At 50.0% G+C, this 14,802-nt stretch overlaps 1 protein-coding gene across 4 annotated transcripts in view; it reads left to right on the plus strand.

Moving 5' to 3' along the window:
• Nucleotides 1-14,802, plus strand: part of NECTIN1 (nectin cell adhesion molecule 1) — a 107,889-nt gene that overhangs the window by 48,200 nt on the left and 44,887 nt on the right. For all 4 annotated transcript variants that reach the window (XR_004407892.2, XM_032998256.2, XM_032998258.2 and 1 more), the window contains exons 2-5: nucleotides 606-956; nucleotides 1,655-1,957; nucleotides 2,389-2,506; nucleotides 6,676-6,827. Coding sequence is in view for 3 of the 4 variants with exons in the window: in XM_032998256.2 (XP_032854147.1) it covers nucleotides 606-956; nucleotides 1,655-1,957; nucleotides 2,389-2,506; nucleotides 6,676-6,827 (924 nt within the window). In the remaining variant the exon portion in view is untranslated. The remainder of the gene's footprint in view (nucleotides 1-605; nucleotides 957-1,654; nucleotides 1,958-2,388; nucleotides 2,507-6,675; nucleotides 6,828-14,802) is intronic.

Raw genomic sequence — 14,802 nt, forward strand, 5'->3', positions numbered from 1 at the left:
TCATGCAGGTAGATCGTGCAAGGTGTATAGGCATTGCTGTAAATCTATTCTTATATGGGAACTATTGCTACTCTGAAATCAGGCCTAAGTCTTTGCAGCTCATTTAATTACTGATGCACTCCCAGAGGATTAAATGGATGTCTGAGTGTGTGTTAGCATATGTTAGGATATGCTATGCTGATAAATATCAGTGCTTTCTTATGCCTGCAGATACACATGCTCTGTGTATTTACAGTAACTCATTTAGTGTCATCCAAAGTTGAGAACAAAAGGAAGGAAAGTATTATTGATCCAGCCTTGTGCCTTTGGTGAACATGAGCCCTATGTTGTCTGCAGACCGTAAGGGCTGGTTGTAGTGAAGTGCAAGCACCAGTTGTAGGAAGGAAAGTGTTTTATGAACAGGAGTGAAGCTGCAGGAGTATGCAGGTGGATGCAGGCAGTTGTGGAAGGTACTCAGTGCCTGTAGCCATGGACTGCTCTTGTATCAGCTATGCCAAGAAGAAGCAAATAGAATAAATAAAGGTGTTCATGGGCCTGATGTCCTTTTTCTCTCTTTCTCTGTCTGAGAAGTACATGTATATTCATGTCTTTCCATTTTGTTGCAGGGCTGCAAGCTCAGACTGTCTTAGTCAATGACACAGTCTCGGGATTTATCGGGACAGACGTGGTCCTGCACTGCAGCTTCACCAATCCGCTCCCCAATGTGAAGATCACACAGGTCACGTGGCAGAAAGCCACCAATGGCTCCAAGCAGAATGTGGCCATCTACAACCCTGCCATGGGGGTCTCCATCCTCTCTCCCTACAAAGAGCGAGTGACTTTCCGGAATCCTTCTTTCAAAGATGGCACCATTCAGCTCTCTCGGCTAGAGCTGGAGGATGAGGGAGTTTACATCTGTGAGTTTGCTACCTTCCCAACTGGCAACCGGGAAAGTCAACTGAACCTCACTGTGCTGGGTAAGATACTGGACAAGCTTTGTAGTGTCAAACATTGCCTCCAGTTAAACAGATCTGGAGGAACCTGAGACTCATGGCTCAGGGCAAAGGTGAATCTTGGGTGTAAGTTTTACCTATGATGATCTTTTAAGTGGACTGTGAAGAGGGAAAGAGCAGGAAACCCAGGGTCAGTGGTTCACTGAGCTATCACAGAAATGCCTTTTCCTCTTCCCAGGCCTCAGTCCCCCTGTCTCTTAGTGCGGGTGCTATAACAGTGACATGTCCCCTAAGGGAGTGCTGAGTTTTAATGAGCTGGTGGTTGTAAAGTGAACAGAGAGAAAAGACAACAGAGAGAACCTGAGCACAAGTAGAGCTTGTCCATGGAGCTTAGGGTTGTGGGTGAATACATCCCACCCAATGTCTACATGATTCATTTGCTCTCCAGTTTTGGTTTCTCCTTCTAACAAAGGGCTGAAAACCTATGGCAGGAAAGGATTGACTTTCCATTGTGTACCCATGCGTCTAGGGCACCTCCACCATTCCTTCCCCAGAGTAGGTTGCTGGCAGTTCGTAGCAGCTGCGGATTCCCCACAAGGTCTGTCACAGGCTCAGTGGTGCTAAATGTCTTTTGGGTTGTAGTAAAGAGGGTAGCATTGCTTTTCTAACCATCCCTTTGTACCCTTTTCTTCTCCTCCTTCTCCTTTTTGCACTTGTTGCAGCCAAGCCCACAAATCGGATGGAGGGCACCAAGCGGCCTCTTATTGCTAAGTCTGGCAGGACAGAAAAGATCTTGGTAGCTACCTGTACCTCCTCTAATGGGAAGCCCCCCAGCACTGTCACCTGGGACACCAAGCTCAAAGGGGAAGCGGAGTTTCAGGAGATCCGGAATAACAATGGCACCATCACAGTGATCAGCCGGTACCGGCTGGTGCCGAGCCGGGAGGCACACCGGCAGCAGCTCATGTGCGTGGTCAACTACCAGCTGGACCGCTTCACCGACAGCATGACCCTCAATGTGCAGTGTAAGTGAGCATGGTCAGGGCTGGCCAGTAGTGCTCTGTGGTCAGTCCCTGGGGTGGGTAAAGAGGACTGGCAAAAGAGGTTTTTTCTGGAGGGAAGATGTTGGTCTGGTGGAGGGGCTGAAGTAGGGGGCTGCTCTCTTTTTCTGGAGAGTGAAAACTGAAGTGATCCCTTGGAATAATCATATGCTTTCTCTTTTTCACACCTTCTTTCTCTCTGCCTCTGCCATGTCCCTTTGTTCCTCCCCTTCTCTCTCCTTCATTCACCCTCTCTCACATTCCTTGTCCCATCATCTTTCCCACCTTGCCATCTCTCTCCTTCTCCCACCCCTGACCCCTCAATCTCTCCCTATGTCATTTTCTCCCCTTCCCTTTCCATCATTCTTTCCTCTCCTTTTCCATCCTAATTTTCTATCATTTTTTCCCCCCTGCAGATGAACCAGAAGTAACTATTGAGGGCTTTGATGGCAACTGGTTTCTCAACCGGAAGGATGTGAAGCTGATATGCAAATCTGATGCCAACCCCCCAGCTCACACCTATGAATGGAAGCTGTAAGTGCCTACAGTGCCTCTGCTCTCAGCAGCATATATGATCTTTGAACAGGGCCAAGGAATCTCTGTAGAAACCTTGGTCGGTCACCCTCTGGTGAGTTAGTGCCCAGTCCCATTACTGTCAGTGGTCTCACTCCAAGGTAAAACCTGTGCATGTGAGGGAGAGTTGGACACTTGTGGTTGCTGGAGCTGTGCTCCTGCAGAATGCTTGGAGCTGATTCTGGTTCCCTTGGCACAGCTCTGCCAGGAGGCCTTCATTGCACAGGGACTGGAACTAATTTCTTTATTTGCAAACCAGGGAAGCTGCTGTTTTCAGCCTTGGCCTTTCTGGCTTACCCCCTCCTGTGCTGGCCATCCCCTGAAGTTGAGCTTATCAGATGCAAAACAAACTTTGCTGCCCTGCCAGCCCTATCTAGAGGGTAGCCTGTGCTTCTGAGTCAGGCAGTGCAGTGTCTGAAGTGAACAGGGCAAGGAACTTGTTTTGAGTGGATGGACTTTATTGGAAGTTCCATGTGGCCTGTGGCCGCAGCTGACAGAACTGGGACTAGCATTTTAGTTGAGCCATAACACAGCCATCTCACCTTGCGACGAACAGAGGTTACCTTGTCTTTCAGCTGGGTCTCCCCCCAGCAACTTCCAGTTCAGACTCAGGAGAGAAGGGCAGTGGGTAATAATCATACACACCCCCTCTCCACTGGGCTGGGATGGAGCTTGCTACCAGCACAGCGCAGCCTCAATACTCAGGATAACTTCTTATTCTCACTTCACTGGAATAATATTCTGCCCTGATGACATGAAGCAGCTGAGATATGACAAGGTCAATAATTTGCCCATCACCACGAAGTGTTTCATTAGCAGAGCTGGAAAAGAACCCAGGATTTCCCTTCCTTAAAGGGACACAAATAGCGCAAAATTTGTCTGCATGTGAAAAAACCTTTCCCTGGAATCAGCCCCAGCTGAAAGCAGGAGCTCCCCTTCAGAGCATTCATCCTCATACAGTTGACATTAAACAGGGGCAATTCCTTGTCCTCCAGGGTTTCAGCTTTTGGCTGAACACACTGAAGGGACTGAAAAGTAAGCGAGGGTAGCTGGGGAGTCAGATGAGAATTGATGCAACCTGATGTGGTTCTTTCTCCCTCTTCCTTTTCTAGAAGCTCTCATGTAGCTTTAAAAAAGAAAGATCAAATGGATCCATTCTTCTTTTCAGATGACATTTTGTCATCAGGAAAGAGGCTCTCAAAAGGGCTTTGCAAGGAGCTAGGCATATTCTCTCTCATTTCACTTCCCAGATCAAACTGTTCACAGTGAAGGTCTGAAGAGAATTGTTTTCTTGCCTTTTTTATAGCCTCATCCCCAGCTCTCTCCCTTTGTTGGTTCTGCCAGTTCAACTTAAACGCCGAGGGGGCTCTCTGGGTTCCTCACAACATTGCCAGGAAAGTGTTAGAGGCAAAGATGCCCCTTGTGGCACCCAAGACAGAAGAGATCCCAGTTTAGGCTATCTTTGTGTAGCAGGGCTGGAGAACTGAGATGAAGCAAGCCGTGTGAGATGGAGCTGGGGACAGGAGGCAGATTTTCTCTCTGCTTTTGGGCGAGCCATTTCATCCCTTTGTTCTGCTGTTGCTACATGCGGGGCTGGAGGCTGAGCGCTTGCTGAGCTCCTGGGCATCAGGCTTTCTGTGGCAGGGGCTCTGTCACTATGTACAGGCGCAGCCAGCAGCACAAGCAGCCCCTGATCTCTGTTGGGGCAGTCTGCTGCTGATAGTGATGCTGAAGGCAGGCTGAGAGCTGAAGCACGGGGTAACCAGGTGGCAAATGGCTCAGCCAGGTGATGTTTCTGTAGCCCAGGGCAGGAAAGATGGTTAGTTACCAACTAGACTCAAACACAACAGGGGTTGCAGGTGTCAGGGCTGAGCATGGCGCTGCATGACTGAGTCTGAGTAGCACATGTCATTTGCACACCTGGTTTACACACTGTGCTGGTAATAAATTCAGCTCTGGCAGAAATGATTCTTGGGAGCAGCGCATCTTTGAGTCAGGCATTGAGCTGGTCCCTGTGTGTTTGTGTGATTGATGTTTTGTTTTGTTTTGTTTTTTTTTAAAAAACACTGGAAAGAATGTTTTCCTGTGGTTTCTCTGTGAGTTGTGTGTATGTCCATTTGTCTGTCTTTATTCTGCAAGGGTTTCTTGACTTATAGCTAAGAGGTTGGGAGCATCAGTACTTTGCTTTGAGAAGGAACTGTAGAGAGAAAACGAGAGAGAGAGCACAGAATTAAAGAGTACAGTTTCTAAGCCAGATAGCACTTCAGTCCAATTCCCCAGCCTCTCCCTTTTTGCATATTTGGTGGGACAGTTAGGACTGAGTATAGGATTATTGACCTGAGAGGATGGAAAGGAAAGGTGGAGTGCAGCTGAAGGTAAGGAGACTGGAGGCGTAAGAACAGGAAAGTAGAGAGTAAGAGCGAGTGAGACTGGGGGAAACAGTGGCAGAAAGGGAGGAAGAAGAAAAAGCAGGGGCACAGAGTTGCCCCCTGGCTCTTTCAGCTCAGAGTCCTGCTCTCCCATTCTTGATCCCAGGCTGCCTGTGAGGGCCCTGTGAGGAACAAGCAGACCAAGCAGATGGGATGAAAGCCAGTTAAATAACTGCTGCAGCCAACGACCTAGGCGTGTGGTACGTGAGTGTGTAGGGAGGTAAGAAATGAGAGTAAGATCCATGGCCATCCCCTTCCTTCCCACAGTGCCACTTTGGTAACATCAAACTGATTCCTCATTTCTTTGGCTGGTCAGCCAAAGAAACTGTCACCTTGCATCTTTGGTTTATCCATGTACTCGTATGTGCCTCTTCCCCTTCCTGGGGGTCAGGAAGCAATTGCTGCTGCGCATGTTTTACTCCTGCCTGAAATGTAAAAGCCAGCCATGCTTTTCTGTCCTCCCATTTGGATCATGATGAGCAACAGTCAAGGGAGCTGTTAGAGGAAGCAATAGCCTCCTTTAGTGTCCCACAGCACAGTTTTTAGACATGCCATTGTCTTTGCAGATTCAGGGCCCTAAAGGCAGAGATCCAATGTTAGGCTATTCTATTCTTCCATCAGCTTTGGGATCACTGGCTTGATGTAGCTGTTTGCTATACATATGTGCCTATGTGTATATGTAGACATGCAAAATATGTGCATGTGCATTTAGACACTTCTTTACAAACCTAATTATACCCCCATTACTCCCTTTTGTTTCTTACAAATTGCTGACGTTATGTGCACATTTTTGTTCGGAGGAGGGGAAAGAATTACTTGAGTAATTTTTAATTGCCTAAGAGAAGTAATTACTTTACTTTGCTTCAGTAATTAAGAATAACCAGGCCATGTGTGTCTTTTCCTAACACACGGGATTTTTTTATTTTTTATCTGCCTTTGTTCATTTATTCTATGTATCTCTAGACTTAGTTTTGCATTATTCCATTTCACACTTACCTGCCTATTCTGACATGGGCAGGACATAGATGGCAGGGTTCTAAATCAGCACCGTTTTACTCAAGCTTGAGTTGCAATTAACACTGGCTGATCAGCTGCCCGGGAGAGTTACATGGGCAGGAAATTGTAGTAAAGCAGGGTCAGGTTGGTGTTCCATTCCTGTATCTTCCATCAAATGGGAAGTCAGGGATGGAGGAACACTCTGAAGATGAGCCTGCTAAAGGTGAGCCACCCGAAACAAAAGTGTGGCCTGGCCATCTTACCCTAAGCTTGTATCTACTCAGGGCTTGTGCTGGAAAATGAACCACTTTAAGGCTCTGAGTCTGTTTTCTGGATAGGGGAGAACACAGACTGAAAGTGTTGTACATCCCGTTAGCTGAATCCAGGGGGCTGTATGTGACCCAAATAAGTCCAATCTCCCTTGTAATCACAGAGAAGAGGAAAAAAACCCAATATGTGTAAAGAACCTGATTCTCATCGTGCACTGGATTTACCCTGGAGCCACTCTACTGAATCCTTCTTGTAACACTGAGGGTTTTGTTTCAAGGCTGACTATATTAATGGGTATTTTCCAGCCAGCACCACCAGGTTCTGGAGCTGCCTAAGGGCCAGTGCAGAACCAACATGTCAGTGTCACCTCTGCAATACTGCTTGACTCTACTGAGTGTTATCTCTGGGGTCAACCACGATCTTTGTTTCTCCTAGGCCAAACGGGACTCTGCCAGGGAGTGTGGAAATCCAGAACAACACCATCTACTTTAAAGGGCCTGTCTCCTACAGTGTGGCTGGCACCTACATCTGTGAGGCCTCGAACGCCATTGGTACACGGTCGGGCTTGGTGGAAGTCAATGTCACAGGTAGGAAAACACTTGATGTGCTTTGAAAGACAGAAGAGGAGGAGAAGGTGGGGTGAGGAGAGTGTGAGCAGCTGACAACTACCAGTCAGTTACATCTCCTTAATGTCTGTCTTAATCACATGTGTCTCCTAGGGGTGGGGAGTTTCATGATGCAAAGGGAGCAGTGAAGTTCTTTGCACTGGTTTTGCACTGGTTTGTCTTGGATTTTTTCTCCTTTCCTCTTGTCTTTTTCTTTCTTACACCAAGATACGTTCAATTTGTTTCCCCCTTGTCTTCTGCTTTGGATTCAGAGAGAGCACTGGACATGTTAAAAACAAAGACATGTTGGGGAGATATTTGTTAGAAGGTAGAAGAAAGAGTCGAATGAGAATATAGACTGCCACTGAGGCAGTAAAGCATGAGATGGATGAGTCATTTGTTCAGGATGATGTTTGGTGTTTATGATGTTAGGCAATTCTCATGATCTTTCATTTGTGCTCCTTCCAGTGTTTCTCTGTGCACTTGCTCACCTGGCTGCCACAGATTACCAAGAGGCCATGAGCACTTAAGTAGCTTTGTCTGGGCTCCAGAAAGGAATAACATCACAGGATGCAGACAATGGGAAGTGATGATATGTGACGTCATATGAGATAGAAGGAGTTTGTGTAGCCTGTAGCCACAGGAGTGAGGAAGAGATGTGGATATGCTTAGGTTGTGTCAGGAAGAGAAAGTGATGTCAAGGAACAGGTTAAAGAGAATAAATAACATGCAGTAATAGCCTGATTTCAGAGAGATAAGGTGGAATTGCAAGGCATCACCAAAGGGGAAAAGTGGCTGTTGGTGCTTTGAGAGCTAGGAAGGGAAATTTACCCCATTCCTTTGGGGTAAAAGGAGTGATTTGTTTATCAGAGGGTTAATGACAAGCTGTGAATCTCACAAGAGAGATGGAAGTACTTATTGCAGTAGTGAGATGGAGCACTGGCACGCTGCAATGAGCTCCAGGCTCTCTGGGGACAGAGGAGGGAGCGACTGTGATGAAGCAGTACTGCCTGCCTGGGAGACATGCCTGGCAGCTGGGGTGACTTGCCTGGCTCCCCTCTGGCCCCCCGGCCATTGCCAGGTGGGCAGCACAAACCACGGCACACGGCCACTCTTCCATCTGGGCTCACAGCAGGGACCGTGGGGTGTTGTAGCTCCAGACCTGCTCTCCCTGGGGAGAGCAGCGGGACGGTGACTGTAGCCGAGTGAGCTGGAGAGAAGCTGGCTGCCTGTGTCCTGCAAATACCACAGATAGCAAATGCCTGTGAGCTGGAAGGGCAGTGAGGTGCACCGGGGGCTCCCAAGGCATGGGGAATACAGGACAGGTTCCCAGGGATGTCAGCCCTTCCTGCTGCCCAGCCTGAGGCAAATCAGAGCGCTAGCTGTTCTGATAGCAGGCCACCTCTCTGAGCCACCTGAGTCCTTGAGGAGTTGTCTAACCTGAGAGTGATGAAATGAGCTTCTCAGAGGGGCAGAGCTCCTGCCCCCACCCACCCCCCCCCACTCTCTACAGTGCTAAGTGCTGAGCAAGCATAAAAGACAAGGGCCAGGCAGCTGACCTCCTGAAATTAGCAATAACACTGTGTTTGGCACCCTCACCACTGCAGTTCCCCTCTTCTGTAACATGGGTAAACCAGACTAATCTTCCTCTATCCAAGTGCTTGGAGGTCAGTGGATGGGATGTGCTAATTAGATGCTAATTACCAAGTATTTATTTATGATCATTATCATTGTAGCAGTCCTTTAATTCACACCTCCTGTCCTGGATCCTTGCCTGCTGAGTTGTTCCTGGTATATGCTTTTCTCTGGGGGATTTTTCATTTGCCAATGAAAGGCACCACAATAACAAAGCTCTTTGTTTAGGACACAGATACCCGCCCTGCCCAAATGCCCGAAGCTGGGGGAAGGTCATGCCCACAAGCTGTTCAGCCACTGGCCATTTCATGGGAGCTGCCACCAAAGGCACTGTGTTTCTGGGACAGTGCAGGCAACTGCCTGATACAAACTGAGCAGTCTTGCTTCCCATCAGCAATAGAAGACCATCCCCTGCAGTAACTAGCACCTCAGGTCACATTTGAAACAGTGGTTGAAGGGAAAGATCCTCCAAGCTCAGTCCCCAGTCGCAGAGAAGGAGGTGGGATAGGTATTGCAGAAGACAGAGAGGAACAGACTCTCTTCACCGTGTCTCATTTTCCATTTCTGCATAGCTTGTATGTCCATTTCTTGCTGTTGTTCTGTCTATCCAACCACCACGTATCTCTTGCAGTGTCAGAATGCTTGTTCACAAACACCAGATAGAGCCCTCTCTTCATATTTTCTGCTGTCACCTGCCAGTGTTTTATCTATCTCAGTGCCACAATAGCGTTGCAGCCTGGGCGGGCTGCACCAGCTCGCCTGCACGGGCACAGGCTCCTTTAGGGACAAGGGTCTGCGGGTTCTCCCTCTGGCCTTTGGGAAACGTCTCTCTTCCTGGTGTTTTTTCAGGGGACTGGTAGAGCATCATTCTCATGCTCAGTCGGCGCAGTGCTAGCAAGGGAAGCGGGGACTGGCAGGATTTCTGGGGAGTGAGTTTGGGTTGATGTCTGCCTGCCTGTAATCTCAATTTATTCCCAAAGATCCAAATTGTGGGGTTGAGGTTAAATGAGAGGGAAGGAAGGGCACACCCACAGCTGCCCTGCTAGGAGGGATTAGCAGCCAACCCGTTAGGCCAGGCATTCACCGCATTAAAAAAAAAGCTTTTAATAATTCATGGGATCTGAATATGTTTATCCAGCTCTCCCTAAGGACCGATTAGACCATGCTGGGGAGGGCTCAGCCGTCCTCGCTCAGCTATTACAGGTACATTTGTTTGGGTCTTGCAGGCAATTTAGGGATTGTCAGTGGACCACGAAACCTCTTTCAAGAGCTGCATGCAATAAATGGAGTTCAATCTAGAGAGCAGCCAGCCTTGGGAGAAAAAAAAAAAACAGAAAGCTGATGCAGAGAAAACCCTGCAGCGGCTTTTCCCTCTCCTGTCTCCCCGGGTGCAGACCTCCTCCCTTCTGCCACCCAGCATCCTTCGTCCCAGCACCAGCTCCAGAGAGTAGGAGTGCAGGGCTAGTTCAGCCCCCTGTCATGGGGAGGGTGATTTGTTCAAAGGCAGAAGGTTGAACACTTCTATTAGAGTTATAGCGCATTAAAGAGATTGATAAGTGGAAATTTAATATTTTATTCCAGCAATCTGTTCCTATAATAGCTTCTCCTGCCTTGCAGGACCTTTGTCAGTCACAGCCAAGCCATGTAGTGTGACGTGTAACTATTTATTACAGGCGGTTGGGTGACATAATAAAAGGCTGTGGTTATAGACTGCATGCGTGTCCCTTTGTGCCTGCACACAGGTGTGGTGGTCCTGCACAGGGAGCTGGTCACATACATGCACACATATGTGTGAGCCCAATCTGCATCCTGGCATGCCTGCACAGGGATGCCCTGCTGCAAAGTCACGTGTGCATGCAGGACACAAGAGCATCATTGCATTGGCATGTGTGAATATGCATGTGTTTATGAACGTGTGCTTGGCTCTCTGGGCTTGTGTGCAGCAGTGCATATACAGACCCTGGCCCTTGTGCATGTGTGTACATACACATTTTGCGTGTATGCAGGGGGACATTCATGCACTTCTGTACTGGCTTCAGCCAGAAGAAGCATGAAGAGAAAGATGTTAAAACATCTCTTCTCCCCGTGGGTCTTCAAGCGCCAGGCAAACATCAAAACTGAATGACACTCAGAGTGCTAGAGCTGGGGGAGCAGGAAGAGCAGAGCCTGTGCTGAGGTAGTGACCACTATCAACCTCTCTGCTGCAGGACTCCCACCTGTTTCCTGAGGCCAGGAAGGGGTCTTTTCCTCCAGGATACTGCAGGTTCCCCCTGTTGCTTGCCCACCTCTGCACCCCCTGGATTTCCAGAAGACAGGACATAATGTGCAGATACCCTGTGAGGACGGGAAGTCCGTGCCGTTCCCTGTCCAGGGACGTGCCGGCCTGTGGGCAGGCGGCTTTTCAGCCCTGGCCTTGGATATGCTACAGGCTGTGGAGGGGAGGAAAGGCTGGCATGGGCTGACGCCCCACCTCCTGTTTGCTTGGCTTGCAGCAGGGAGTTATTTATGCACCACCAGTGATATTGTCCCAGCAAGGTCACTGCAAACATCCCATGGGGCTCACTGGAGCCCTCTGCCATGCGGCAGCAGGCCTTTGCTAAGGTTCAGAATACAAGAGAAAGCTCGTTCTGGGAAGCATTAAATCTGAGCCCAAAGCCCAGCCACTGGCCAGGGTTGTGCCATGCTGCACCAGCAAGTGCTTGTGGCTGCTTTAGGTGGGAGGACGTAAGGCCAGGGGCTAAAGAGGAGCAAGCCTGGGGGATCTGTCTGATGCTAATCTTCCGGATGGTGGGTAGGAATGTCTGCTGCATCCTGTCTGATGGCATCTGTGCCAATGGCCCCTGCGGGAGCAGTGCTTGATTGACAAGCGATAGGTGACCTGACAGAGAGATTAAAACTTAAGACACGTTTGGCATCTGGCCTAAAAGCCGTCACACTCTGAAATGCCAGTGGCAGCTGCTAAACTTCTGGATTAGTTGCCAGTGGTTTTTCCACTCCCACCGCCTCCTCTTCCTCCCTGCCCCACTCCTCATGAGGAGAGCAGAAATCCCTGGAAAGGAGGGGAAAAGGCAGGATCACTTGAAGCCGGAGATGGGCATGCAAGGGCTGTTGTGAAGGAAAAAGGACAGCAGTGCTACAGGTTTCTCCAATTGCAGCCCTGTCTGGTCTGAAGCAGGTCCAGAGGTATCTCCCTATCTTCCCTCATGCATACGTCTGTAACAGAGTCAGTCAAAGTCCTGGTGTAATTTGGTGTGGACTGCACTGGCAGGGAAAATTTGCCATCAGAATTCTGTCTCTTAAAAACCCCCACGTGATCACCACTGTATTTGCTGAGGCCATCTGACAACTGGGAAGCTCCATGAACCCACTGGAATTAAGGTTCCTGTTCCTCCCCAGAGCTGCTGCTTGCCCTGGCTAGAGCTGGCCAAATGCTTCCCATTGCAGCAGATGTTTGATTTTGCAAGGCAGAAGGAAATCCAGAGTCTTCCTCTGGTGGAGCTTCATGCAAGGAGCAGCTTGGGCTGACACATGTTCAGAAGGTAATTTCTCATGGAGTTTGACATTTTCCTCAATGCCCATGGCTACAGGGAGAATCTCAGCTGGTGCTGAGTTTTTTCTTAGCCCTTATGATTGAAGGGAAAAGGATGGAAATGTGACTTCAAGAAAAAATGCGTCCACAGGAAATAGAATCTTTTAAAATATCTAAGCGGTGTGATGAGCAGAAGGGCTTTTGAAAGCTTGTTTCCTGTGGATCTGCCTATCATAGAAGAATTACTTGCTGTCTAAAGATACGCTTTTTCTGATCTGGGCCCTTCTTGCCCTTGGGAGCAGCCTCTTGTGTCTGTGGGTTCTCTGATGTCTAATGAGGTTTAGCTCCCACCTCTGCCAGGGATCCCACTCCAGCTCTATCCAAGAGTTTTATGATAGGGATAATTTTGGCTCGTTCTTCTTCTGTCAGATAGCACTGAAATTGGCCAGCAGGTTCAAAAAGCATTAGATAAGGGATTGATGGACAGGCAAGATGATTTGCATATATCTCATTTTTATTGGAAACCAGACCTTAAAAGAAAGATGTGATTTTTAAAACGTGCATTTTTGAAGCCACTCTTGTGATGGGGAACGCCTTGTTTGTCTCTGCAGTGGCAGGGTGCTGCAGCAGGGAGGTAGGAGCTGGGATGCTCGGAGCCCTCTGCCTTGCATGGAGTGATCAAAGGGAACCTGAAGGCTCGGCTGTGTGCCAGAGTGAAGCCCAGGGCGACCCCCCGTCTCCCTGGACTCCCAGCTGCTGCCCCAGAGGTCCAACTCCTGGCATGGGGACAGGAAGCTGGGCTGAATGCAACAGCTGGCAGAGCCAGGCAGCGAGTAGATAGTGTTGCTGCTTTAATTTCTATTCATACAGCACTCCCTCTTTTTATGAGAACTGGGGGGTAGCAGGCGGGGGGGAGGCTTTTTATGCTGGCATTAAAGCCTAGCTTGTTCCCCCTCTCTCCACTCTGCTATCTCCTGTTTCTCCAGTCCACTTTTCACAGTGGCTTTAATTCTCTCCAGACTCTTCCTAATGGATTTTTCACATGGGGCCCCCAGCACGCTCAGGCCTCGCACCAGTTTCCAGAAATTTCACGCACCCCTCGAACACAAAAAGGGGATCCTTTTCCCACACTTCCCCTCTCTCCTCAGGCTGCGGTGCTGCTCTCTTTCGCACCCCAGACACGCAGCTCGGTGGGCAGCGGGGTAAATCCCCCCTTTGTGGGGCTGACAGCAGTGGATGCGTGCAGAGCGTCACCCGCTGAGAACTGGACCTGTCCCGAGGCGTTAATTAATTAACCTGGCTGCTGAACGCCAGGGCACTGTGGCCGTAGGCTGCAGGCGTGCCAGGCTGTGCCCAGCAGCTGTGGGGCGCGGGGATCCCCGCAGAGCCTGGCTCTGCGGCAGGGCTGGGGGAGGCCAAAAAGCTGCGGGGGGAAGCACGGGGGAGGACGCTGCTGCCCGCTCACCACCTGCCCTCGTGAAGTGGGGGGCAAGGCAGAGGCTTGCCGGGGCACAGCCCAGGCCAGGGACCCCCCTCCCTTCCCAGCTCAGCCCGGGCTTGCTGCTCGCTGAGCAGAGGGGCTCCAGCAGTGCCCGGCCTGGCTCTGGAGCCAGCGGCGGTCTGTGCCACTGACCCGCGGCGATGTCGGGCAGCTGCCTGCCCCGCTCCGGAGCGGCCTGTCTTGTCCTGTCTGCCTCGTTTGTCTCCGTCCTCCCACCGCATCCCCCGAGCCACTCACTAGTCTCTTGTCCGCACTCCAGGGGAGAGCGGTGGGAGGATGAGGGGGGAGGAAATGGCATGGGTAGGGAGGGGACGGTGTCGGCTGCTGGCTTGCGATCTTCCCATCTTCTCCCTCTCTTCCCACAGTTTGGTTTTGTTTTCTCTGGCATGGGAACTGGGCCACTGCGAGGAGGATGGGGATGGGATCTAAGCAGAAAATAGTTCCTTCCCTGAACGACGTGTGAAATCCAACACAGCAGCATGTTAGTTTTCATGTCCACGGCGTTGGCAGTGGCAGGGGGGTGGTGTGTAGGCGAGTGCTATCTCAGGGGCGGGCAGCACAAAGGGCAGGAAAAAAATAAATATATATGAGAAAGGTAGAAAAACATTTCCCCTTTCACTTCAAGCGTCCAACCTGGGCTGTTGCTGAGGCTTTTCATAGAAAAGTGGGCCAAACTCCTTTTGAAATTATGCACAGACTTCCCCTCTCAAATCTGTTTGCCAGAGGTGGGAGGCAGAGGGGATCAGTATGGCTTTAGGGACCATGCAGCCAGCATGCACACCATATCTGGGTCTTTTCAGGGTGGGGTATTGGGACCCCCAGTCCATGCACAAAATCTGCTGTGGGGAAAAGCAAGGTAGGAAGAGGCTTCAGATCAGAGCTCTCGGGTGGGGGAAAATAAAAGATATGGCCCCTGGGGTCTGAGCCTACTTGCTGGTCTTTCTCTGCACCCACTTAAGCTCCAGGTGGACCCCCTGCATTGTACACAGTTTTGGGAACTGGGCACCACAGGGTTGCAGAGGCTGGGATGGCAAGGAGCAGGCCTGGGGAAGTGGCATGGGCAGGGGTAGACAGAGCCTTGTGGGTGTTTGTGTGGTTGAGGCTGAGCCCTCATCAGCCAGGACTACCAGGGGATGGACGTGACATTTCTTGCTGTCTCCGCAGAGAGGTTTTGCATTAAGCAGCTGGCTATGACAAGCCTTCTGTTGATGCAACATGTGGTTTTGGCTTTCCAGAACCCAGACCCAGCTCCCTATACTGAAATACATGCCCTTACTCCCACTCTGAAGGCT

Source organism: Tyto alba, unplaced genomic scaffold (genome assembly GCF_018691265.1).
Source record: "Tyto alba isolate M040663 unplaced genomic scaffold, T.alba_DEE_v4.0 Super-Scaffold_32, whole genome shotgun sequence".
Lineage (NCBI taxonomy): Eukaryota > Metazoa > Chordata > Aves > Strigiformes > Tytonidae > Tyto > Tyto alba.